Source organism: Plectropomus leopardus, chromosome 15 (assembly GCF_008729295.1).
Source record: "Plectropomus leopardus isolate mb chromosome 15, YSFRI_Pleo_2.0, whole genome shotgun sequence".
Classification (NCBI taxonomy): Eukaryota; Metazoa; Chordata; class Actinopteri; order Perciformes; family Serranidae; genus Plectropomus; species Plectropomus leopardus.
In genome coordinates this window covers 31,496,406-31,520,068 of record NC_056477.1, presented here as the reverse complement: position 1 = coordinate 31,520,068, position 23,663 = coordinate 31,496,406, and the positions used below count along the sequence as shown (strand labels likewise).

Here is a 23,663-nt window from a genome sequence, read left to right as displayed (position 1 = left end):
TTCTTCGGGCTGAGCCTGACCAGGCCCATGGGCAAAGGCCTGGCCAACAGATGCTCGCCGGCAAGCTCTTTCCCAGGTCTGGCTCCGGGGGGGACCCCAGTGACCCCATACCAGGCGAAGTACCCACATCCCGAGAACGCTGTTTCATCATAATCTTTTTTGAACTGTTCTTAGTCTGGCCCCCGAGAACACTTTGCCGTGGGAGACCCTACCAGGGGCTAGCAGCCCCAGACAATACAGCTCCCAGAATCACAGGGGCACGCAAACCCCTCCATCACGGTAAGCTGGCGATTCACGGAGAAATTTATTTTAAAAAAAATGTATTTAAAAAAAAAAAAAAACATGGGAAGAAGACTAAGAGCAACTAAAGAAAAAATGACACAAATATAAGAACAAAATAGTATTTTTGAAAAAACGAAAGAACATTACCTGAAAATGAACAGAAATGTTAAAAATGAAAAGTAAAAAAAAACTAAAACAAAACACAAAAAAATAATTAATAAAATAATAATTCTGTAATATCATTTTAAATATATAATTATTATTTTTATAAATGTAGTTTAATGGACATTTTCTCTTGCTTTAAAATGAAAGTGAAAAATACACACCCACAACAACATATATATATATATATATATATATATATATATATATTATATATATATATATATATATATATATATATATATAGCAATGGATTTAACAAAAAAAATGTTGTCAACCTGATTTAATTTTTTATGAAAATGTGTTTTTGATCAGTGGACTGCTTAAGTGGTCGGGGGTCACCACTTTTTTACCGCTCTTGTTAACAATGCCACTAAACTACTTATACCCTGGTGCTCAAGATTTTCTGTAAATGAACTCAACAACTGAATTGTGAAGCAGAAGGTTTGACTAGGTTTCATACATCTATCGTTTTTTTTTGGTCAAAGATTATTTGTTTGGCATTTTGCCTACAGAGACAGACCTGTCAGGGTGGAGAGAGAGAGAGGGGAAGTTAGGCAGCCAAGACCTTGAGTTGGACTGGAATCCGGGCTGCCTTTGAGGTGCCCACATGCCTACTTGAGGTGTGTACGCCAACGACCGACCTACCAGAGTGCCCCCATTCTAAGAACCTCTATTAAAATTAAGTGCTTTGTAGCAGCAACCGGACTCTGCATCTAATTGAGACCTGTGTTTATTGCCACACACGGCTACTCAACGGGACTCTGTCTTTCACTGAAGTTTAGGGTAGATTAGATGAGATGAGATTAGACAGTTAATTTGACAGAACAGTACTTAAATAAGCACTATTTTTTATGTATACGAAAAAATGTTGTGTTAGTGTACTGGGTCCTAACCTCTCAAGGAGAGGAAAGTCCTTTTTTTTAAATTAAGTGTAGCTGAACACAAACGTCTAACTTTAAACTGCACCCAGGTCAATCCACCACTGCTCCATTCACTTACCTTGAGAACAGTAGCTGCACCATGTCGACCAGTGTATGTTCAGCTGACTTTCTGAGGAGCTCTGCAAACATACAGGTCACACAGACATTAGAACCAATACAATGAAATACAGAAGCAAGTACGACAGAGACATTGAGACAAACATCCAGGGGAGTCTAAAGAAGCACGAGCTATGAGAGCTGAATGCAGAGGAGTGTCACCTCTGACAGCTTAACTCGACGCAGGCTTCTGCAGGATGTTTCTGATGTTTCTGAATTTAAGGCTGGCTCCCTTTGCCTTCTTTTACCATTTTTTCCAAATAAAAACACCCACTTAGCTCTTATCAGAAATCAGTGGGATGTGTTAGAGCTGCTACTGTTGATATCAAAAATACTAAAGGGGTAGTTTGGATTTGTTGAAGTTGGGCTATATATAGTGAGCGTAACATGTTAACCACTTCACCTTGCCATCAGACAGCCCTTTCCAGCAGGGATCACTGTCTTAAAAGCCACCTGACTCCTTGGACAAGAGCTGTCATTTCATCTGGCAGAACACTAGAGTTGCTAGACTACTGCTGCCTCGATTGGTTCTATTGTTTGTGTTTTTAAAAATTATTATTTCCCCAAGGGGGAGAGAGAAAAAAGCCAAACAAAGCCATAGCTACAGCATATAGCATACTCACTTCAGATTGGGCTGCAACAGTTTCTGTCCATCTCTGACACTGCAAGATCCCCAGTCTTTGTGAAATCTAATTCTGTAGCTAAAAACTCTGACACATTGTCAGAATTCAGTCATCAAAATGCATTTTCAAAGTATTTTAGTGAATGCTATGCATTAATCACTTATGACGCGGTATACATTCTTATAAATGCATGAAAATGATTGCACTTTAGTTAACACCTACAATAAAACATTATGATGATGCATAAATTATTATAAATGCATCAATATGTACCCCACTTTACTTCACACATAACAATCATAATAACTTATGATACAGCATGGACTGTATATTACACTACGAGTCCTTACTACAGTTGGTTGATTCACTTTGAATGCCGTCATAATGCATTATAGATGTGGTCTTCATAGACAGTGTTGCCAAAAAGATCAATAAATAATGAACGCACTGTTACAGTGGCTGCCGTTGCAGCTGCATTTAGTTGTCCCTTTTTCCCTGTTTTCCCCCTTCACGTTCTCCCCCCTCCTTTTCCCTCACTTGATCCTTCTGTGTGTCCTGTGTGTGTGTGTAAGCTGGTGGGCGTTACCCTGGTTGGCGGCTGAGATGCACCTGCTTCAAATCAGCTCATCACCAGCAGTATATAAGCCTGGACTCTCCACCACTACAGTGCCAGATTGTTCCGTCTCTACCGGTGATTCTCGGGCCTCCTAAACTTTTGATCTCTAGCGTTTTTTGACCTCATGTTGTTGTCTTGCCTTGTGCTCACTATTGTCTTCTGTTGTTTGCTCAGTTCTCCTGCGTCTCACTGCCTGCCAACCACGCCACCGCTACCACAAACCTCCATGCCAATCATCTGCTTCAGGAAGCCTCCAATCCACCTTACTCAGCCTGTCCTCGTCTCCAGACCGCCTGCCTGCTTCCTTCCTTGAACTACCTTCATTTCTTACTCCAATAAATCCTGTCTTTACACCACCACTAACTCACGTATCTGTTTTTGGGTCCACCGGAAAACAAACTCTAACAGAACAATCTGGTCACAATGGACTGAGCAGAAAACGAGCGACTACTCCAAGCCCTCTCGACACAAGTCATCATGGACGGACGCAATGAACAGGCGTTCCAGGACATAATGGAGGCGCTCCAGGTTCTAACCTCCAGTGTGGTACAGCTTGGCGGCCGCATGGATCAAGTCGCCATTCTGCTCTCCTTAATCTCACCCAGTGTTAACGCTCCTCCGTCTGCCTCGTCACCAACATCTGCTACGGCTGCCCCTCACCCCCAGCCTAGAGAACCTTTCATCCCCATACCAGCAAAGTATTCAGCTGATTTGGGTAGGTGTGGCTAGTTTATTCACCAGTGTAATTTAGGCCTGTCCTTTATGCGTTAGATGAGTCCAAGATTGCTTTCAGAATGAGTCTGCTCACTGATAGAGCTGCCATGTGGTAAGTTGCTATCACTAAACTTAACTCACCTGTTTGTCAGACCAACAGTGCTTTTGTGGCAGAGTTGCTTAAGGTTTCTGAACATCCCGTTGAGGGCAAAGAGACATCACAACGTCTATTGCAGTTAAAACAGGGAAGTAATTCTGTGGCTAATTACGCTATTGATCTTCGTATTTTGGCTGCTGAAAGTGGGTGGGATGACAAGGCCTTGCAGGAAGTTTTTGCCAAGGGATTATCATAGTGTGTTAAGGACGAGTTAGTTGCCAGGGATGAAACCATTTCCCTTGAAACACTTTTTTCTCTCACCATCCACCAAGATAATAGGTTATGAGAGTGATGTACGGAGAAGGATAGCTCAGGGACCTGACGAGCCCCTGCAGCTGGGCCGGATGAAATTAACTCTACAAGAGAGACAAAGACGCTTCCAGCAAGGACTCTGTATTTACAGTGGGGAGTCTGGCCACTCCCACTGCCCCGAACTGCCAAAAGGGCAGGCTCATCACGTTTGGGGAGGACTCTGATGAGCCAAACCACCATCCCATCTCCCACTGGCTTCAGGCTTCAACTCCAGGGCTCCCTCCACTGGCCTCAACATTCACTCTCCCCTCAAGTACTCATAGACTTGGGTGCAGATGACAACTTCATTGCCTCTGACTTAGTTATGCAAGTGATCACAACCGAGACTCTTTCCGCTCCTAAGGACTTTTTTGCACTCGACGGTAGACAGCCCACGTGACCCATCGCACTGTCTCTCTGATGCTTCACATTTCCGGTAATCATAGTGAGCCCATTTCTTTGTACGTCATTGCCTCTTCGTTAGCTCCAGTAGTCCTTGGTTTACCTTGTTTAAAGCTGCATAACCTAGACTGGACTGTTTTCAAGATAGTTAGTTGGAGTGTTTTTTGCCATTCAAACTGCCTACGCTCAGCTAATTCTGTTGACTCTCCCATGACTTCCCCTAAACCAGAAGGCATCGACCTCTCCTCTGTTCCTCCCAACTACCATGACTTATGCGAGGTGTTTAGTAAAGACCGGGCTCTCTAGCGACTCTCTAGCTGTTGGTCTCATCATCCCGTCCTCCTCGCCAGTGGCGGCATGTTTTTTCTTCGTGGCCAAGAAAGACACCTCCCTCTGCCCTTGTATTGACTACTGTGGGTTAAATGAGATCACGGTGAAGAATAAATATTCCCTACCACTCAATGACATTTGGTTCCCTGCAACAAGCTGCCGTCTTCTCCAAATTGGATCTGCGGAACACCTACCATCTCATCCGGATCCAAGAAGAAGATGAATGGAAGACCGCAACAACCCCCTGGGTCATTTTGAATACCAGTTTTCCAAGCCCTCATTGATGACGTACTCTGTGACATGCTCAATCATTTTGTGTTTGTGTACTTGGACAATCAAGAAGAGCATGTTCAACATGTACAGCTGGTACTCCAGAGGCTGCTCGAGAACAAACTCTTTGTCAAGAGGTGTGAGTTTCACATCGCCTTAGTGAGCTTCCTGGGATTTGTCATCGGGCAGGGACAGATGAAGACGAACCCAGTCAAAGTGCAGGCGGTCGCTGACTGGCCGGTTCCCACTACCAGAAAGCAGCTTCAGAGGTTCCTCAGGTTTGCTAATTTCTATTGCAGATTTATACGCGACTACAGTCATGTGGCTGCACCCGTCACCCGACTCACCTCCACCAAAACCCTTTTCTCCTGGCCCCCCGATGTAGACTCGGCTTTCTCCCGCCTTAAGAGATTACTTAAGAGAAACACTGTGTGACAGGATGGCCAAAGACCGTATGATAACTCCATGCAGAAAAGCCAAAAGATGTATTCGAATACGAGTTGATATAGACAAATTGACAATGTAAAAAATAGAGGTTGCTGAGTGTTTGTTGCAACTCACCACTGAGGCGCATCTCAAAACAGATCCTGAAGCAGGACTGCATGATCTCGCACACAGACTCGTTGGTCAGATGAGCTCCGACTGGTGTCAGCAGCAGAGTCCTCAGCACCTGAAACACAGGTCACATCAGTCCAAGGTCACATCCATCAAGTTCATCTAACAAGTCATTAGGATGAAGAATTCAAGCTATTAACATACTGGAACTGTCAAATGAAATCATACTGCAACTACTGCAACTACTGCTGCCTTTCCACCTCAGACAGATCCTGTTTAATACCACACGATCACTCAAAGAATTGTGTCCCTGTCTCTCTGTTCCTGCTTGCTTGTGTGTCTCTGGCTGTATCTGCTTCTCTCTCTCTCTCTCTCTCTCTCTCTCTCTATTTAGCCATAACTGACAAGCATTGTTGAAGCACTGGATGCATATTTTATCATTTGTCATGATCAGATCATTTATATCATATCTAATCGATCAGATTCGTTCGCAGCTCGTGGAAAAAAAATAGACCAGATGCTGAAACTATCAAGTCAAGTCAAGTCAATTTTATTTATAAAGCCCATTATCACAAAACACAGTTCACAGCAGAGGGCTTTACAGCATATGACATCCCTCTGTCCTTAGACCCTCACATCCTATAATGAAAAACTCCCCCAAAAAACCCCTATAACAGGGGAAAAAAATGGTAGAAACAGGAAAGAGGAGCGACTGGGGAGGGATCCCATTTCTAGGACAGACAGACGTGCAATAGAAGATGACAAACTGACATATAGAAAAAAGAAATAGAGAGAATCACTGCATATCATGACGCAGGGTTCATACAGGATGTGAAATGAGTGTGTAGCGCAAAGATTTTTCATGGAGCGCCAGCAGCATGCTTTCAGTGCCTGTGTTGAGTAATCAGATCAGATCACTATCAGAGTAATCAATCAGCATCCATTCTATTTTTTGTGCAAGTAGCTAGCAAAAAAACGGATTAAACACTGATTCATTTGTACAGGGATTGACACAACCTGAATGAACCTCATTTGTTCAGACCATCAGGTTAGACCATTGTAGTTAGTAGTGAACATTTTGTACCTGTAGAATTTTCATCAGGACGACTTCATCGCTGGCAGGGTCTGTTCCCACAAATCTAGCGTGTGTGACTGCATCGGCCATGTTCTCAATGGCTTCTGCTGCTGCTTCATGGTTGGCATCTGCAAACACACCAGAAAATCACAGTTTTCTCAGGAGGCTGACTCAGAAAATTCAAACTTGATTAGCTTGATATTGACAGCTTTTGAAAGGAAAGAACACTTAGAGGAAGCCATGTTACTGGAAGCAGCTGCACTCTCAGGTGAGAATTATTGTGCGAATGGAAAATCTGACAAATGATCTCACGTTTGAAGCCAACTCAAATTGTTTTTACGATTACCCTGCAGCTGAGGCAGTGCCAGTGTAAGCGTGGATTACATTCAGTGGCCACCTCTGGTTTGTATACCTCCACAATCCAAAACAACTGCTCCGTGTTAAAACATGATAAACCAGAAAACATGATAAACCAGAAAACCTTTTAGTGGAAGGTGCTTCCAATGCCCATATACATACTGCATGAGGAAAGTCAAATCGTTGTGTTAGTCCGACTAAAATTTGACTTTTTAAGTGCATGTAACATATGTTTGTCCCCCTGAAATCGTACTCAGTCAAATTTCTCAAAGCCAGACTAACACACCTAGATAATCCTGCTGGGCATGGATTTACTTTTTCATGTGAATGCCTCAACTGGACTTCAAGTGGTCTAGGCGTTCTGCACATGCGTCACAGTCCCTGTGCCAGGTTTGACCTAGAACTCAGACAGCATAAATTCATAGAAGAAAGCCAAAAAAACAAAAGAAAAAGAAGAAGCAAAGAGAAAAAAAAGCAAGACATAAAGTATGTATAAAATGTACAGCGCTGACAAGTCATTCATGTTTTCAGCGTTCAACATGCAATCTGTTTGCTAACTTGTTTGGTATGAGACATAATAGGAAGAAGGTCTAATAGCAACTAGCTGTAGGGAGCATATCTCCGCCTGCCATGGTGGACTCGGACATACTTCCATCAATAAATGGTTTCTCTCCCGATGCTGGTATACTGGGACAAGGACAGTACTCCAACTAAATGGCCTGAAACGTACCGACTATAATGCAGTTCTGTGCAACTTTAAAACTAACTACCAACTGCAACCGCTCTGGGTCCTGCAACCGCTCTGGGTCTGACACACACTGAACATTATAGGCTTCAGAAATGATAGAATTTTGAGCTGACACGTTTGGTCTGTTCATCGGTCAACCAATACATCAAGACATTGCCTGAGAACTTGTCGTGGGCTCTGGCAATTTGTGATGGTCATGGTCAAACCACTCTGGGCCAGATATGACAAAATATCAGATTGCATCACCATTCCAACAGTAATGTAAATGCAGTTTGAGGGGGCATTTACATAGCAACAGTTCCTGCATGACACTTAAACTTTTGTTGCGGTTTGGCACAAACACAAACTTTTGAAAGTGGCTTTCATAGCGTAATCTTTTGCAGAATGCTGCCCCTTCTGTCGCTGTGTAAACTGGCCTTGTGCAGATCCTGTGAGAACGGTGATGTTACAGCCCCGCTTTGCACATATATGTGGTTTTCTTCTATGGTGTGTCGTTACAAAGTTACACCACCAACCACTAGCCTAGCATGCATACTACAGTGTTTTTTGTAGATCCATGTACACAAGGATCATTCTAATAATGTAATCATATGAACCCAGATTTTTTTTAAACCGCAAAGGAAAGACTTTTCCATTTTTAGTAGAGCCATTCTCATCTAAACATGGCCTGAGATTGTTGGTAAACTCAGGAACCAAGAACTCAACACATAATAAAAACTGGACAAATCTGGTACAGTCCATCCACACTGTCTGTCAAACCCTGGGATCTACTGGCCAGATGTGGCCTTTTGTTGGGGGCAGGCTGGGACAAAGTGGCTGTCAGAGCAACAGGAGCCAGTGTTTTTGAAACCTGAGAGGCTGGCCAGCTCTCTGCCTGGAGCCAGCCTGTTTTCCTTTCCCATCGCCCTCAGGAGCAACAATTCATTAACTAATAAGCACGGGGGGTGAGAGAGGGGAGCAGAAGCCTGGAGGAACAGACTGGGAAAAGGAGGTGCAGAAGAGGATTTTCCAAGTAAAACAACAATGAAGCCTGTCAGCATGAAGACTGAGAATTGTGGAATAGATGGGTAGCCCAGTGACACTGACCCTTTCTATATAGAACATGTGCTTTTAGGTAGATAATAACTGATGTTACTTCTTAAACTGCCCACATAGCAAATGTTTGGGTCATTTATGTAATTGGCAGTTGTTGTGAAGACCTGGAGTGCAGACAGTATATCAGTCAAAAGTTGGTTAATGGCTGAGAGCTGCTGTATGCGTGGCTGAGGCCTTTGAGACAAAGCAATGCCAACATCCCTCCAGAGGCAAGATTGACAATGAGCAGGGAAGTTGTACTGAAATCATCCAGTGTTCACACACAGAGACTGAAACCACACGGGAATTTAGCAGAATGTCAGAAGTGATATAAAACACTAATCCTTCTCTTGGCACACAGTCTACACAAGCAGTGTCCAAAGGAAAGGGGGAGGGGGGGCATTGTTAAAATAACACTGAGAGAAGGAGAGGCTCAATATGAATGTGTGTGTGCCTGAGGGGATGTGAGCAAAGTCATAAGGGGTTTGAACCAGCTGCCACATGAAGCAGTTTAAGTAATATCAAACTGTGGCCACAGAAATCAAAGAGGTGGCGTGAGTGAGAGCCAGCAAAAAGGCCAGAGTGGCAATGCACAAAAAGCTATCAAGCTGCACTCTGCATGAGGGCCAATACTTCTTTAGAAACCAAACAAAGGGACCGCTGCTTTTTCCATTGTCACAGAAGAAAATGAGTTTGTTCACCTGTTCATCTTCTGAATAGAACAAGATCTCCTTTCAGCCCGGCTGCCCTGCTCTCATCTTCAGCTACACAATCAGCATGCACAACAGGAAATCCATGGAATGCATGTATTTATTAGATATGGGGCACTTTGTGCCTTTTTATTGAATTTATTTTGAGAATCAAAATTGGCCACATACAATACTGGCAACAAACAGTTTCCAGGAAAGACAAGGGAGAATACAGCTAAAAAAAAAAAAAGGCAACGTGGCTAATGCAACTATATGACACATAACATAAAACATAACTGTTATGTACATACAGCATCTGTGTACAAGTCAAACTGTAAACAAGAATATAACTGCAATGACTGCTGGAATGAATGATGACTGGCTAATGTACTCAGTTTCTTTATAAACATGAAGTATGCTGATATGCATACATGTTATTACCACCCAATTCATGTATATAAAGTCATTCAATACGTTTCTCATTTTTTAATTTTCAACTAATAACCCAACGTACAAAAAACCAAAGTGCACATGTTTTCAAACCAAACCAGAACTAGGAACCCAAAAGAAGCTACAGATCACAATCGAGTCAGTTTCCGGTTTTGCCGGTCTGGTCCTTTGCACAAGCTTAAACCGGTTTGATTTATTCAAACCGGCTGAACTGACATTTGTAATAATGACACATCCAGCAATTTTAAAAGTAGCCTACCACAGCACTAAATCAAAGTCAAATTGCATTAGTAATAAGCAATATGACAATGTGATAAATATAATATCATGTTTGTAAGTTTACTAATCGCGCAACTAGTGTCATACTAAAAACGCAGGGTTACTTGTGGATCCTTAAGTCTCCAGATGTAGGATGGGAGCCAGAGCCTTCAGTTACCACGCTCCTCTTTTATGGAACCATCTTCGAGGTTCAATCAGGGAGACACTGTCTCCACTTTTAAGGGTAGACTTAAGACCTTCCTCTTTGATAAAGCTTTTAATTAGGGTTGGCTCAGGTTGCCTGGGCCAGCCCCTAGTTAGGCTGACATAGGTTTAATCTGCTGGGGGACTTTCTAGGATACACTGAGCTCCTTTTTCCTTCTCTTGCTCTCTCCATCTGCAAATGTTCATGTCTTTTTATTGCATTACATTAACTCGGTTGCCTCTCTGGAGCATTCGTGCTGCCTTGTAGTCATAGATCTTGGCAGAAATCTTGGCTGCGCCTGGATCGTGGTGATGGCTGTGCTGATGCTGTGACCCTGCCTTTGGCCGTGCTCATGCTGTGGCTGCACCTCTGGCTCTCCTTGATCGTGGACCTTGGTTGCACAGATGCCGTGATCCTGCTCAATGCCACCTTCTATTGCCATTATTATGCGTAATGCCTTGACTATTAATATACGCAACTTATCAACACCTTCGATATTTGCTATCATAGAGTGCATTTAGTTATTTTACGTCTATCACTTCTGTATTATGATATGCTATTGTTACCATTATTGCTGTGCTTCTCTCCCCCATTCTCTTTCGCTCTCTCTTTCTCTTTCCTCTTTGTCATTACTGCAATTTAATTGTTATTTACAACATCTAATGCAAGTCTGTCCATCCTGGAAGAGGAATCCCTCCTCAGTGGCTCTTCCTGAGGTTTCTACCATTTTTTCCCCTCATTACAGGGTTTTTTGGGGGGAGTTTTTCCTTAGACGATGTGAGGTTCCAAGGGCAGCGCGATGTCGCATGCTGCTAAGCCCCCCAAGGTAAACTGTGTTTTGTGATAATGGGACTTGACTTGACTTGACTTGACTTGACTTGACTTGACTTGACTTGACTTGACTTGACTTGAATTGAATGCGGCACAGTGGTGTCATGGTTAGCAATGCTGCCTCACAGCAAGAGGGTTACTGGTTCGATCCGGGGTGGGAACAAAGTCTGGTCCTTCTGTGTGGAGTTTGCATGTTCTTCTGTCCACTCACACTCCAAAAACATGCAGGTCAGATTGATTGGTGACTCTAAAATGCCCTCTGACTGTGAGCGTGAAAGGTTGTCTGTCTATATGTGTCGGCCCCGTGATAGTCTGGTGACCTGTCCAGGGTGTACCCAGCCTTCCGCCCAATGACAGCTGGGATTGGCTCCAGCCCCCACCCCCACCCCTGTGAGGACAAGTGGTTACGGACAATAAAAAAAATGAATGAATGAATGAATACAGGTCCTGTGTAATTTACTGCCAAGCTGAGGCTCCCTCTGCAACATGAGAGAGATCAAATTTCAGCAGAGGGGGAAGGGGGACGAGCGGCTGCACTGTGTTTGGTTAGCTTTTGGGGTGATAACAGGAGACATGACAGGATTAGTCTATTAAAAAAACTAAAACTGCACCAATATGACAACGTTTTAGATTCGAAGCCGATGAAAGAGCTGTCCTTACTGGCTTGGACGCTGTGTTACTATTTATTCCTCTTGCTTGCTTTGAAAGCGCTGCAGTCAAAAGGACTGGCTGATTTCTGATTCTAGCAAGTGTTTGGCTTAATATCAAACCAGTTGGGAAATTTTAACACCAGCCCAGCCCTACTGCAAACAAACACTTCCATTCAGTTTGCTGGTTTTAAGCAGGTTATTCATCATTTTGCAAAACTTCAAGTCTTCAAGTCAAATGTTGCGTGTAGACAAACTAAAAGTAATGTTACTGCATTGTTGAAATCCCTTCAAATGGAAACCTAGTTTTGTCATGTCATTTTTTTCAGACCCTGTGTTTGGAGCTTCTCTTTGTCTCTAGAGGCTTATCAATGTCAACCCTGTGGATTACTATCCTCCTCCCCTGCAATTTTGTTTTATTTTATATAAAGGGGACCTCTAGCTATTAAGTGCTGTATTTTTGGATTTGTATCACTTTCAGGGACCAGTGTGTAGGATTAAGGATGATATATTGTCAGAAATGGAATATGATATAATAAAGATGTTTTCTGTGGTATATAATGACCTGAAAATAAAAAATGTTGTGTTTTCATTACCTTAGAATGAGCCGTATCGACGTAGGGAGCGGGTCCTCATCTACAGAGATCACCATGTTGCACCATGTTTCTTCAATAGCCCAGAACGGACAAACCAAACACTGGCTCTAGATAGGGACTTATGCTTTTCTCATTGGCCAGTAGATGTGCAGCGATTCATTGACTAATCATTTAGACAATTCTCTGAGTAATCTTTCATGCAAAAATGTCAGAAAAAGCCTACTTCAGCCTCTGAAATATATAGAGATTTCCTTCCCTTGTTCTGCTTTAGATCACATTGAAATGAAAATCATTGGGGTATAGACTGACAAAACAAGACAATACCGTGGGACATTTTATAGACAAAACCATAAATCAAGAAAATTAACCAGATCAATGGATAATGAAATGATGAATGAATAGCTTTAGTTGCCGCCTTACTGGCAACTGTAGTTTTATACGCTTGGCACATAGGAGTTTTGCTTTGTGACAGCAACACTAGATGCAACTAAATCCTATACACTGGCCTTTTAAGGGACCTACAGGAATGAAATTTTATATATTCTATGATAAGATTCAGACGGCATTCTTGGATTTGTTTGTCAAACTCAGACTTTATCATTTTAATCAATTAAATTTTTATCTGTCTTTCTCCTTTAAAATGTTTATTATTATTTGGTTTTTTTTTACTGTGATGCCATTCTCTTTGTGTTTTTAGCAATGGAGTTTGGAAAGTTTTTTTTTTTTTTTTGTCCTTTGTTGAAAAATATGGAATGTTTCTGCTCATGCTAATTATGTACTTTTTTTAACAGCCATTTTATTCAAGAATAGCAATGTATTGAAGCCTAAAATCACATGCAGGCTACAGCTGTACTCTAAGCTCATCTCTTCTGGCAGTGGCTGCAGTTTAAGCCTCAGCTGAGCCTCGCTTTGAGCCCTGTGTGGACCAGTGACTACGCCGCTGCTAGCAGCACACTGCGGGGCTTTGCTGACTCCGCTGGGCAGGAGAAACAGGGGGAGAATGAAGGAGAAACAAGGGAGGAGAAATGAGCAGTGGGAAAAGAGAGGATGGAGCAGGGATGTGGATATCTGTCAGCACCGAGGCTTAGTTTACTCCTCCCTCCATGCCAGTAGACCTCAGGCCACAGATTGAGAGGAATTACCTCAAATTAAATGAAATGGGGGAGTGAAATTAGTAGCTGTGTGTGTGTGTGTGTGTGTGTGTGTGTGTGTGTGTGTGTGTGTGTGAATATGTGTGCGAGACAATTTCCTTTTCTTTCCTCTTGGGCCAAGACAAGTAAAAAAGAAATGTAAAGTGCATGGGACATATTGGAGACAAGAGGAGAAAAAGGTTGATAGCTTACAAGACAATACAAGACATACAAGACATTAAAAGGTCATGAATCATTCAACAAGTATCACAGTAAAATAGAGATATGTTGTCATCTTACAGAAGCACAACAAACAGCATCTGTCTGACTGCAGCAACATAACACAAAGACACACATGCAAACCTAATGCTGAGCAAACTTGTTAAAGAAAATCTCAATCCAGGAGACTTTTTTTCTGTTTTCCTTCCAGCCAGGAGATGGCAGTACTTGACAAGAGCAGTGTTGTCGTACTTTCTGCTCTTTCACCACCCAGAGCTACTCAGTCTGTGATATATATTCCAACTTCACTTCACTGAGGATTTTAGCTAACACAATGTGCTGATGAAAGAGTCAGTACATTCTAGCTAACACAATGCACAAGAATAAAGTCAGTGCATTCTTCTTAGAGCACCAACAGATATGGTTATACTGTCAACGTCTTTATTTATCTTATTATTAATAGACAATTAGCAAAGTATTTTCATGATTTGCTCTGAACTTGAATTTTGGCATTTATTTGTTCATTATCACTTTTTACAGCACTATTTTCCTACTGTATGGGTTATGTTTTTCATTAGGTAGCCTGAATGGCTGTTAAATCCCCATGTTGACTTGCACTACCAAGGTAGTATATTATAAAGCACTATCATTGTACAGTTTAGGATCAATACATATATAGTGAGTTAGCTAGGTTTAACCCTTTGAGACCTGAGCAATTTTGCAGGATTTCTGTCAAAATTAAGGTAAGAAGTTACAAGCAATTAGTTACCAGAAAATTACATGCTATGTAGCACAAAAAATGTAAAAGCAAATATATATATGAGTTAATAATTATTATTATAATAATTATTGTAAATATAGTTAAAAAATCCCTCTCTTTTTAAAACTAATTTTCAGATTATTTTCTTGTCACCTTGTCCATCAATCAAACCAATTCACTCAGGTAAAGATCTAAATTTATTATGTATTATATAACTATATAACTGATGTTGTTCCAGGTTGCAAAGCTAAAGCACATTGCTCCTGGTTTTAGTTTCATTTATTCATTCATTCATTTTCCGTAACCGCTTGTCCTCGCAAGGGTCGCAGGGGGGCTGGAGCCAATCCCAGCTGTCATCGGGTGGAAGATGGAGTACACCCTGGACAGGTCACCAGACTATCTCAGGTCTCCTATAGACAGACAACCTTTCACGCTCACAGTCCCACCTAAGGGCAATATAGAGTCACCAATCAACCTGAGCTGCATGTCTTGGACTGTGGGAGGAAGCAGGAGAGAACCCACGCAGACATGGAGAGAACATGCAAACTCGCCGCCCGCGGACCGAACCCCATTCCAACCCAGGTTCAAACCAGGTGCTGTGAGGCTACAGTGCTAACCACGACGCCACTGTGCCGCCCGGTTTTAGTTTTAGTTTCATTTAGCTACTCTAATACTGTGCTACTGTAACTTTAAAGTTTTCCATTAGGACTAAATAATCAAATTATCAATTAATAAAATCAATTAATAAATCAAGCAAGCAATCTAAACACTACTGCATCTTTCTCATCCACCAACCTGCCTGACCTTGATTTGGGAAATGTAGAGGGAAAAATAGATGTAACAAATGTCATGTGTGTTTGACATTCTGTAAGAACAAAATGTCACATTACCGGTTACCTAAAACAAAACAGGAATACCTAAAACAAAACACAAATTAAAAATAAAAAGGGAGGATTATTTAAGGAGAATGACATATTAAAAACTTATTGTAAAACTATGTTGTATTTTACAGTTATACAGATGACTAATAATTACTGCTGTGTCTCAACTATCTTAGACACAGTCAGTGGCTTTCATAAAAAATGATGTCTTAAATCTCCTCGGCGAGCCTTGGACACATTCTTCGCTTCAGATCAGGTTTCAATACTCTTTGAACTGGCATTCAATATCACATGCTCATAGCCCTTCCCCTGCCACACTAGCAGAAAAAAGGATGCATGGCAAAGTAAAATAAAAGCAGAGGCCAATGTGTTAACAGGCTGCTGGAGACTCGGTTCTGTCTGAGGAGTACAAGTCAGGATGCGGCAGGGTTCAAAAAGCTGTCCAAACACTGTCATATTTCTTCATCTTTACAACAACTGGCAAATGAGAGACGTTGCCTTGTGAGCAAGTGTGCTTCATCGGCAGCCCTTAGAACAATGCCGATGATATGCTGCTGGTGGCACAGTGGCGTCAGGGTGGGGGGATGGGGGTGGTCGGGCTTAAGGCAGCGGGTGTCAGGTCTGGAGTGACAGACAGAGGCTCTGAGACTCAGGGGGCAATTTGTGAGCCGGTCTTTCAGCAGAAATGGAGTGTACATCTGTGTGAGCCTCAGCATTCACATCCTCATGTATTCAACTCAATGTTTTACACAGACATGCATGACATATTGTTTTTAACAAATGTCAGTTCCAATATGAAATCATTGCATCTATGGCTGCTAACTTTAACAAAGGAAAACATTTCAGACTATTTTAAGGAGCCAAAGAAGCAAGGTACATTCCCAGAAGCTTCTTTTATATGGTGTAAGATAGCTGTCAAAAAGATGCATACATAATTAATCATTCTTATTTGTAATTTTAATCATTTCTATGTCAAAAAAGTTGTTTTACACAAAATTCTGCTGTCATATACTTGAGTCTGTGAAATTGGGTTCAAGTTTGGATTGTTTTTATATGAGCATGAGTGTAAAATCTGTGAGTGCAAAATCTTATGAATACAACTCACGTTTCTACTACTATGTCTTCACTGTGAGCACGAATCCAAGTTTAGGGGTGCAAATCGAAAAGTGCTGAAATGACATCACTGAGGTCACAGTCAGGTCACAGGGAGAGTAATCGATCCACAATTCCTCCAACTGCGCATGCGCATACCCCAGAGGCAAACATGGAGGGCAACAGCGTACCAAGTAGTAGCAGCTCCGGAGAAACATCACAGGTGATGTCAATCATAATGTGCATTACATAGCCATTATTTATTTCATAAAATCGAACCATTATGTATAATATACATTTCTTGGAGTCACAAACTTATTGCTTTAACTTGCAAACTAAAGACATTTACATGCCGATGATGATATCTTAGTGCTATCGTTACTGGGATTAAAAGTTATTTTAGTTATTTTAGTTAGCACTGAACTGCATGATATGAAACATATAACATTACCCAAAACATAATGCACTAACCCTATATGTTCATCACCACAGCATTAACAATCATGCCACATTTGGGATAAGTTTACATGAACCAATAGCTTTGTGATAATACGGAAGGAGTGAGAAGGTTGATATGGAGAAATAAACCGCGACATGGTGAATTATCCCACCTATTACACACTTTACATTTAGTGAAATTATCAATTTGAGACATAATGTTGATCAAAATACAAATTTTATTGAATTATTTTTGCGTTATTTGGCGTATAAATCTGCCCATTGTATCTCTAAAATTCAACTTCAATACCTCAGCCTATGAAACTAATCACTCTACTGATCATTGTATTCATTGTAAACATGATTGTTAAGCGCTTTGAGCTACATTTATTTGTATGAAAGGCGCTATAGAAATAAAGCAAATAATAATAATAGAAAATAATAATTATAAAGCATTGTAATCAAAGGTGGCAAACCTTTCTGGAATACTCATCTATCGCTCATCTATAACTCATCTATTATCTTACACCATACTTTTACAGTGTGCAATGTTCCTGTAAGCTGCGACTCTTATTAAGCCAAGCACTGGCTGCAGCTGTTTTGACAGCAATGTAACATTGACTCAAGCCCTGATATTTAGACCAGCATCTGGTGATGCATGCTCATTTCACACTTAACAAAACAACTGGCAGACACTGGGCCATACTTCCATGATGAGGCTGATGAGGACTGTACTTAGAGCTACAAGTCAGCTTCTGCCATGATGAGAATAGATAATTCCTGGAATTCTTAGACTGGTCTGACCATGAGTAACACAACTGACTAAAACCAGGTTTCCAACAGCAAACTCTTTCACGCTGTCGAGAGCACCAAGATGATACACACACATTCTCAACTGATTTCAGTTAGTTGAAAAAAGCTCAAAACATCCAGAGCAGCGTGCCTGTCTAGTCCGGTGTACCAGCTAAAATCTGTTGGACTTCATGGAAACCAGCTGAGCCGGCATTTGTCATTATGGCACCCTGTGACAAATCTCAAAGTAACCTACATCAGCAACCTGCGCCAACTGCATCGTGGCACTTAGTCCAACTTGTATAGCACTTGTAATAACCTAAATTACTGTGATTGAAATAATATTATATTTATTTATAAATGAGCTAAGAGAGCCTCTGGTGGCTGACAGGCCAAGTGCAATTTAAAGCCAAGCCGAGGTCAGCAACAAGAAGGAGATCAATATACTGTAAAGGTGGGAGGGGGGAGGAGTGGCGCACAATGTGTGTGTTTACCAAAGAGTTCATGTTTTTTGGGGTGATGAGATGGGACATGACAGAGTTAGTCTCTCAAGTTGTGTTACCACAATGCAATGTGGTAACAGTAAAATGAAACTGAATATTACCCTAAACATCAGCTGTTCTGAAGGAAGGGCAAACAGTCATTCTTTGTAATAATCATGTGTGGGAGATTGACGGGGCTCTTTCAGTGTCTCTGTAACAACACATATCTCAGGTGGCGATTAGTCAGAGAGGCTAGAGACTCATCTGGTTTAAAAATGGGCCCAGCTCATGTTGTTTCAGCAGCTGCAACCCAGTGTGGTCTCTTTAACACTTCCTCTGTGAGAATGACATCACCGGCTGTGTGGAGTTCATGAGACTCTGGTTCTGTATTACCAAGATATTTGGACCTTCATGGATTATTGAAGGGTAGAGCTAACAGAAACAGGAACCAGGCACCTGACTCTGAACCATGTTCATTCTAATATGGGGCCATGCTGGTTCTCATCACTTGTAGTTCCAGTGTGGAGGATTTAGTGGCATGTAGCAGTGAGGCTGCAGAACTGAAACTTCAGTGGCTGTTGGGAAAATGCATTTGGCTTTTCTAAAGCCAGTGTTTAATTTGTGTGTTGCGGGCTACTGTAGAACAAGGTGGACTCCACTGAAGAATGCCTGCATAGTATGTAGATAGCAACGGCTCATTCTAAGGTAACGGAAATACGCCAGCTCTTATTTTCAGGTGATTACATACTGATAAAAACATACTTATGAATTTTATATAACTTCTCTGCCAACAGATGCCCTTACATTCCACAAACTGAAGCTTTGACATGTTTAGGAAGTGCCTCAAGCATTTGACATTTGACATAGTACCGCAGGTACATATCCACTAACATTACAGTCAAAACTAAAAAGTTTTCTACCTATAAAGAAAGGTGTGGGGCCATGTGCTATGTAAAACATAGATGCTGGTATACTCTAACAGTTAACTTACCTTAAAAATATCAGTGACATTGTTAATGTTCGGATGTCTTACCTATCAGGCCATAGGAAAGGAACTTGTTGACAGAAGTAAGGGCGAGGCCTGTGATTGGTCCAGTGGTGTCCTCGGAGCGGACCACTTCTAGGAAGGGCCTCAGAAAGACGTTGGGTTCAACATCTGACAGCTCTGAAGAAGACAGACACACACAGAGTCAGTCATGTACACACAACTTGAGATCATGGAAACGTAACTGTTAGCTAACTCTGGACTAATAGTTTCAGTTTGTACTATAAATGATCATTCAAATATACCATGTGAATGATCAGCTACACTGACCCTTCAGTGTAAAGAAAAAGATTGAGACAAAACTGTTTATCTTTTAAAAGACTTGACGCAAAAACCAGACAATTCTACTTTAAGATATCTCCACTGCTCCTCTGCATCTCCTGTGTCTGGACATCTCAGGGCAAAGACACACCATGTGGGCTTCCTCTGTCAGGGAGGGCTCAGCCTCACACACTGCTGCTCACACAAACAAGCCTCAACAGAGTGGTCAACAGCACTGTGCCTACTTTAATGTATCTTCCCCTGCACTCTATATGACAGTCTATGTAAACAGCACTGCTGCCCTGACAGGGACACAGCAATGACGAATTCACCTCACAGGGGGCTGAAAGCTCACCACTGAGAGAGAGAGACAGAGTGAGAGACACAAGGAGAAAGAGAGTTATTCATAATTCTAGTTACTCACAATTCAAATAACATTAATGCCAATAAAGCAATTTGAAATTGAAATTGATTGAGAAAGAGAGATAGACAGACAGATGGAGAGAGATAGATTGATGGGAAGGTGGGAGAACATAGAGGAGTGATAGCTGAAAGTTACAGAGAGTGGGACAAAGGAAGAGGAACAAGTCAGCTTGAGGAAGTTGATTCAATAAAAAGTTTCAAAAAAAAAGTGAGAATGCTTACTCACTTTGTTAATTCAAGATTCAAACTATTTTGTATATTTTCAATATAGACATGAGTGGACTGTTAAGAGTAGAAGCAGAGGGAACAGCTGACCTGGATCTGTCCAAAGTTAAAGAGGTGTTTCACCAACAGAAAATGAGTCCTCACATTAATCTAGGCCGTCCCTGCAGCTCAATAGGTAAAAAACCTACAACTACCAGAATGCACCGGGCCATACGAGATACCAATCAACACTCTCAATGGTAGGTAACATAATGTGGACTGGCAAATATGGAACAATGGTGGCCTGCTGGTACCAAACAATCTCGTATTCCACTTAAACAGTCACTTAAAACACGTTTCTGTCTCAGTCTCAGATTCTTGGTTTTTATTTGATCAGCACTAAGCCCTAAGAAATATCTTTAATATATATATATACACACACACACACAAGGATATTTTGACAGCTTTCAACCAGTTTCTATTCTAAAATGTTTTCAGAAACACACACACACGCACACACACATATATATGTGTGTGTTTCTGAAAACATTTTAGAATATAATAATTAGTTTCAATTTGTTTGTGATATCACAATATTCTGTCTATATAGACAGAATATACATTGAGTATATTCAATACATTGTCAATCCCTTATCATCAGTATTGATGTCAATGAGCCACACCACCTGATTCCTACAGTTTATTAAATCCAGCTGCGGTTCAAGATGCAATAGATCGTCCTGTGTAACCAGTTCCCAGATCATGGAGCTTCTCTGGGCATTCCACTGTGGGAAATCACCTTTGGCCAACCCACCCTGACTTCAAAAGTCTCTTTCTTTCTCTGGAGAATTCACAGAGAAAGGGGGTCAGGAGGGGGAAGCAAAAATAAAAAACAGGTAAAACAACATTTGGGAAAATTAGTGGAGTCACGCATGGCGCTGTGAAATGTTGTGCCAGAAGAGTGCTTGCCACAGCAATACCATGAGGATTATGGCTTTCTTAAGAGCAGCTCCACTGCAGACCAGAAAAAACAACTTGGACATCAAAAGCGACTCGGAGAGTGTCCATCCACTTTCCAAAGTGCATGTGACCGCCATGCACTGGCGTGTGAAATCTAACACCCCTGCAGCTTGTTTAGAAATTAAATATGAAATTATTTGGAAATTTACACAGCCCCTTCATGGGCCGCCAGATCAAGTTTAGGCTTTGCTTTCAAAGGCAAGTGTACTGCTTACTGCTTTAGTGAATATTTTTTCATGTCATGCTTTTATTGTTTAATCTTAAGCAAGTGTTAATTTAGCAACAACGGCAAAAGAAAATAAACACATTTTCCTCTGAAGGAAATGACAAAACATAACCTTGTAAATGAAGTCAAATGAAATGTGTGTTAACTTAAGCGAGTGAGATGGCTCTGCTGTCTCGACCTGTCCATCAGCTGCCAGAAAACTTTTTAGAGAGGGTTTTTGTGTCCCATTACTTTACAGTGTAGTGAGGGAGGAAGGACGGTGCTCAAATGAATCTGTCAATAGATCCTGATGAAGACTTCATCACAGGCGATCACCCTGTAAGTGCTATGGCTGCGTTCCCAAAGACCACAGATTGGAAAGCTCAATTGTGTTGTATTGATCCAGCTGGCCATCGGTGAACACAGGGCTGACTGGAGCTGTCTGTCGGTGGCCACCACCAATCTTCTTAAATAAAGTCTAAATACAGGCTCTGTACTTCAGCTCAATCTCCGGGGCTTGTGGAGTGGAGTGAAATAAATAATGACGGCTGCAGCCGTGGTGAGGCAATCATTCTATAACCAGGTTAACCTCTGGCTGACATTGACCGAAACAAAAAAATAAAAACGCAGGATTAAAGTAGCTCACCCAGGCGTGCATGTTGCCATCTAAGGGCTGGGTTTGCTGGGTACAAGTCCTGATATGAGAGTGCATACAAGTCCAACTCCAGTTCAGCTTAATTGGTTAAAAAAAAAAAAAAAAGGAGAGGTTTGTGAAATGAGCCCCTCACAATTCACACAAGCCTAATCCTATCTACCTTTACCATGCTGGAGCTCCATCTCTCTGCTTGGAGCTATAGTGAGAGGATCCAGCCATGTGTGGATTACCTCTCCAAATGACCCCAGCAACGAGAGAGGAGAGGCAAGATGGACCTTTGCCCCCAGGAGAGCACCTCGGGATGAGGCCGCTCACCACAAAACAGAAGCCATCTTTAACACATGCACATCTATTGGCAGTGGAGCAGAAAAGGCTTAGAACACAGGGAACAACAGCAGCAGATGAATCTGAGCTGCAGATGCATCTTATTGTCCAGACAACAGGAGAAAAAGATACTGCACAGTAAGGATCGAGAAATGAAACACAAACAATGTCTACATCCATCAGGCCACTTTAATTGAAAACATACCTATATTTCAATGTGGAAGCTCCAAAGACCTTTGCAGGGCTAAGCAGAGTTAAGAGCTGTACAAACAGACTGTCGTCTCACGGACTCTCCCAATAGTCCCGAGTGTGGAGCTCACAGTCCCACAGCAGCAGCTAACGTTACAACCCACACAGTCTGAAGTGTGGTGAAGTCGGGCCTGAAGTCAGTGTATTTGGCAGAGATGGCAGTTCAGTGTGCAGAGATGCCGTGACATGTAAAAGTATAAATCTATCACATGCCGCTCCATTCACATTGTAGATATCAAATAATGTATTACACATTTTAGGCTTGGGTATCACTTGGGTTTTGGATGCCAAACAATATTTAATTACTTAATTAATTATTCATCTAATTCATAAATAATACTTTTGATTGCACACAGGTGGACTTTGACAAATTCGATGTCTTTTGAAGGTGATTGGTGGCTCCCGGTCTTATTAAGGGGGGGTCACAGTTAAGGGGGTGAATACATATGCACGTACCATTTTTCATAATTTGATTTTCCAGATTCTTTTTCTTACAAAAAAATCCCAATAAAAATCCATTTAGATTACAGGTTACAGGTTGTAATACAACAAAACAGGAAAAACTCCAAGAGGGGTAAATACTACTGCAAGGCACTGTAGGTCCAATAAAGTGCTGCAGGACCTGTGGTCCTCACCAAAATTTTATTTTCCCACGGGGGTCCATGTAGTTCTGACATCTCCCAGCTTCCAGTGAATAAGTTACCTGACTTCATGGTTACACTTTCAGAATTGTCTGGGGGTTGTTCATTCTGAAGACGACAACTAATAGGCAACATGGATGTTTTTTCTTAGTCGGAAACAAGTGAAAAAAAAACAACCGATAAGATTTGATTGTATGATTCATATATCATTAAAGTCAAGGCTTAAAACTCATGGTGACCATGCCTTTGCTGTTGGAATGAGGAGATGAGGTTTAAAGAATCAGTGACTTCTTTTAAATCTCTTATTAAAACCAATGTTTATAGACTCTTTTATGGGATGTCATCTTTTCAATTTTTTTACCTCTATAATTTATGTTTAATTTATTTCACTTTCTTTTATTTGTGGTTTCATTGCTTTTATTGCTTCTGTTGTTATTTATGGTCTAATGCTGTGCATTATTTTATACTGA

The 23,663-nt window shown here is 41.5% G+C and overlaps 1 protein-coding gene across 4 annotated transcripts in view; it reads right to left on the bottom strand.

Moving 5' to 3' along the window:
• The window catches only part of gbf1 (golgi brefeldin A resistant guanine nucleotide exchange factor 1), a 135,792-nt gene that overhangs the window by 51,192 nt on the left and 60,937 nt on the right, over positions 1–23,663 (bottom strand). For all 4 annotated transcript variants that reach the window (XM_042501786.1, XM_042501785.1, XM_042501783.1 and 1 more), the window contains 4 exons: positions 19,200–19,331; positions 6,527–6,645; positions 5,449–5,557; positions 1,447–1,507 (listed from right to left, as the gene is read on the bottom strand). In XM_042501786.1, the coding sequence (XP_042357720.1) occupies positions 1,447–1,507; positions 5,449–5,557; positions 6,527–6,645; positions 19,200–19,331 (421 nt within the window). The remainder of the gene's footprint in view (positions 1–1,446; positions 1,508–5,448; positions 5,558–6,526; positions 6,646–19,199; positions 19,332–23,663) is intronic.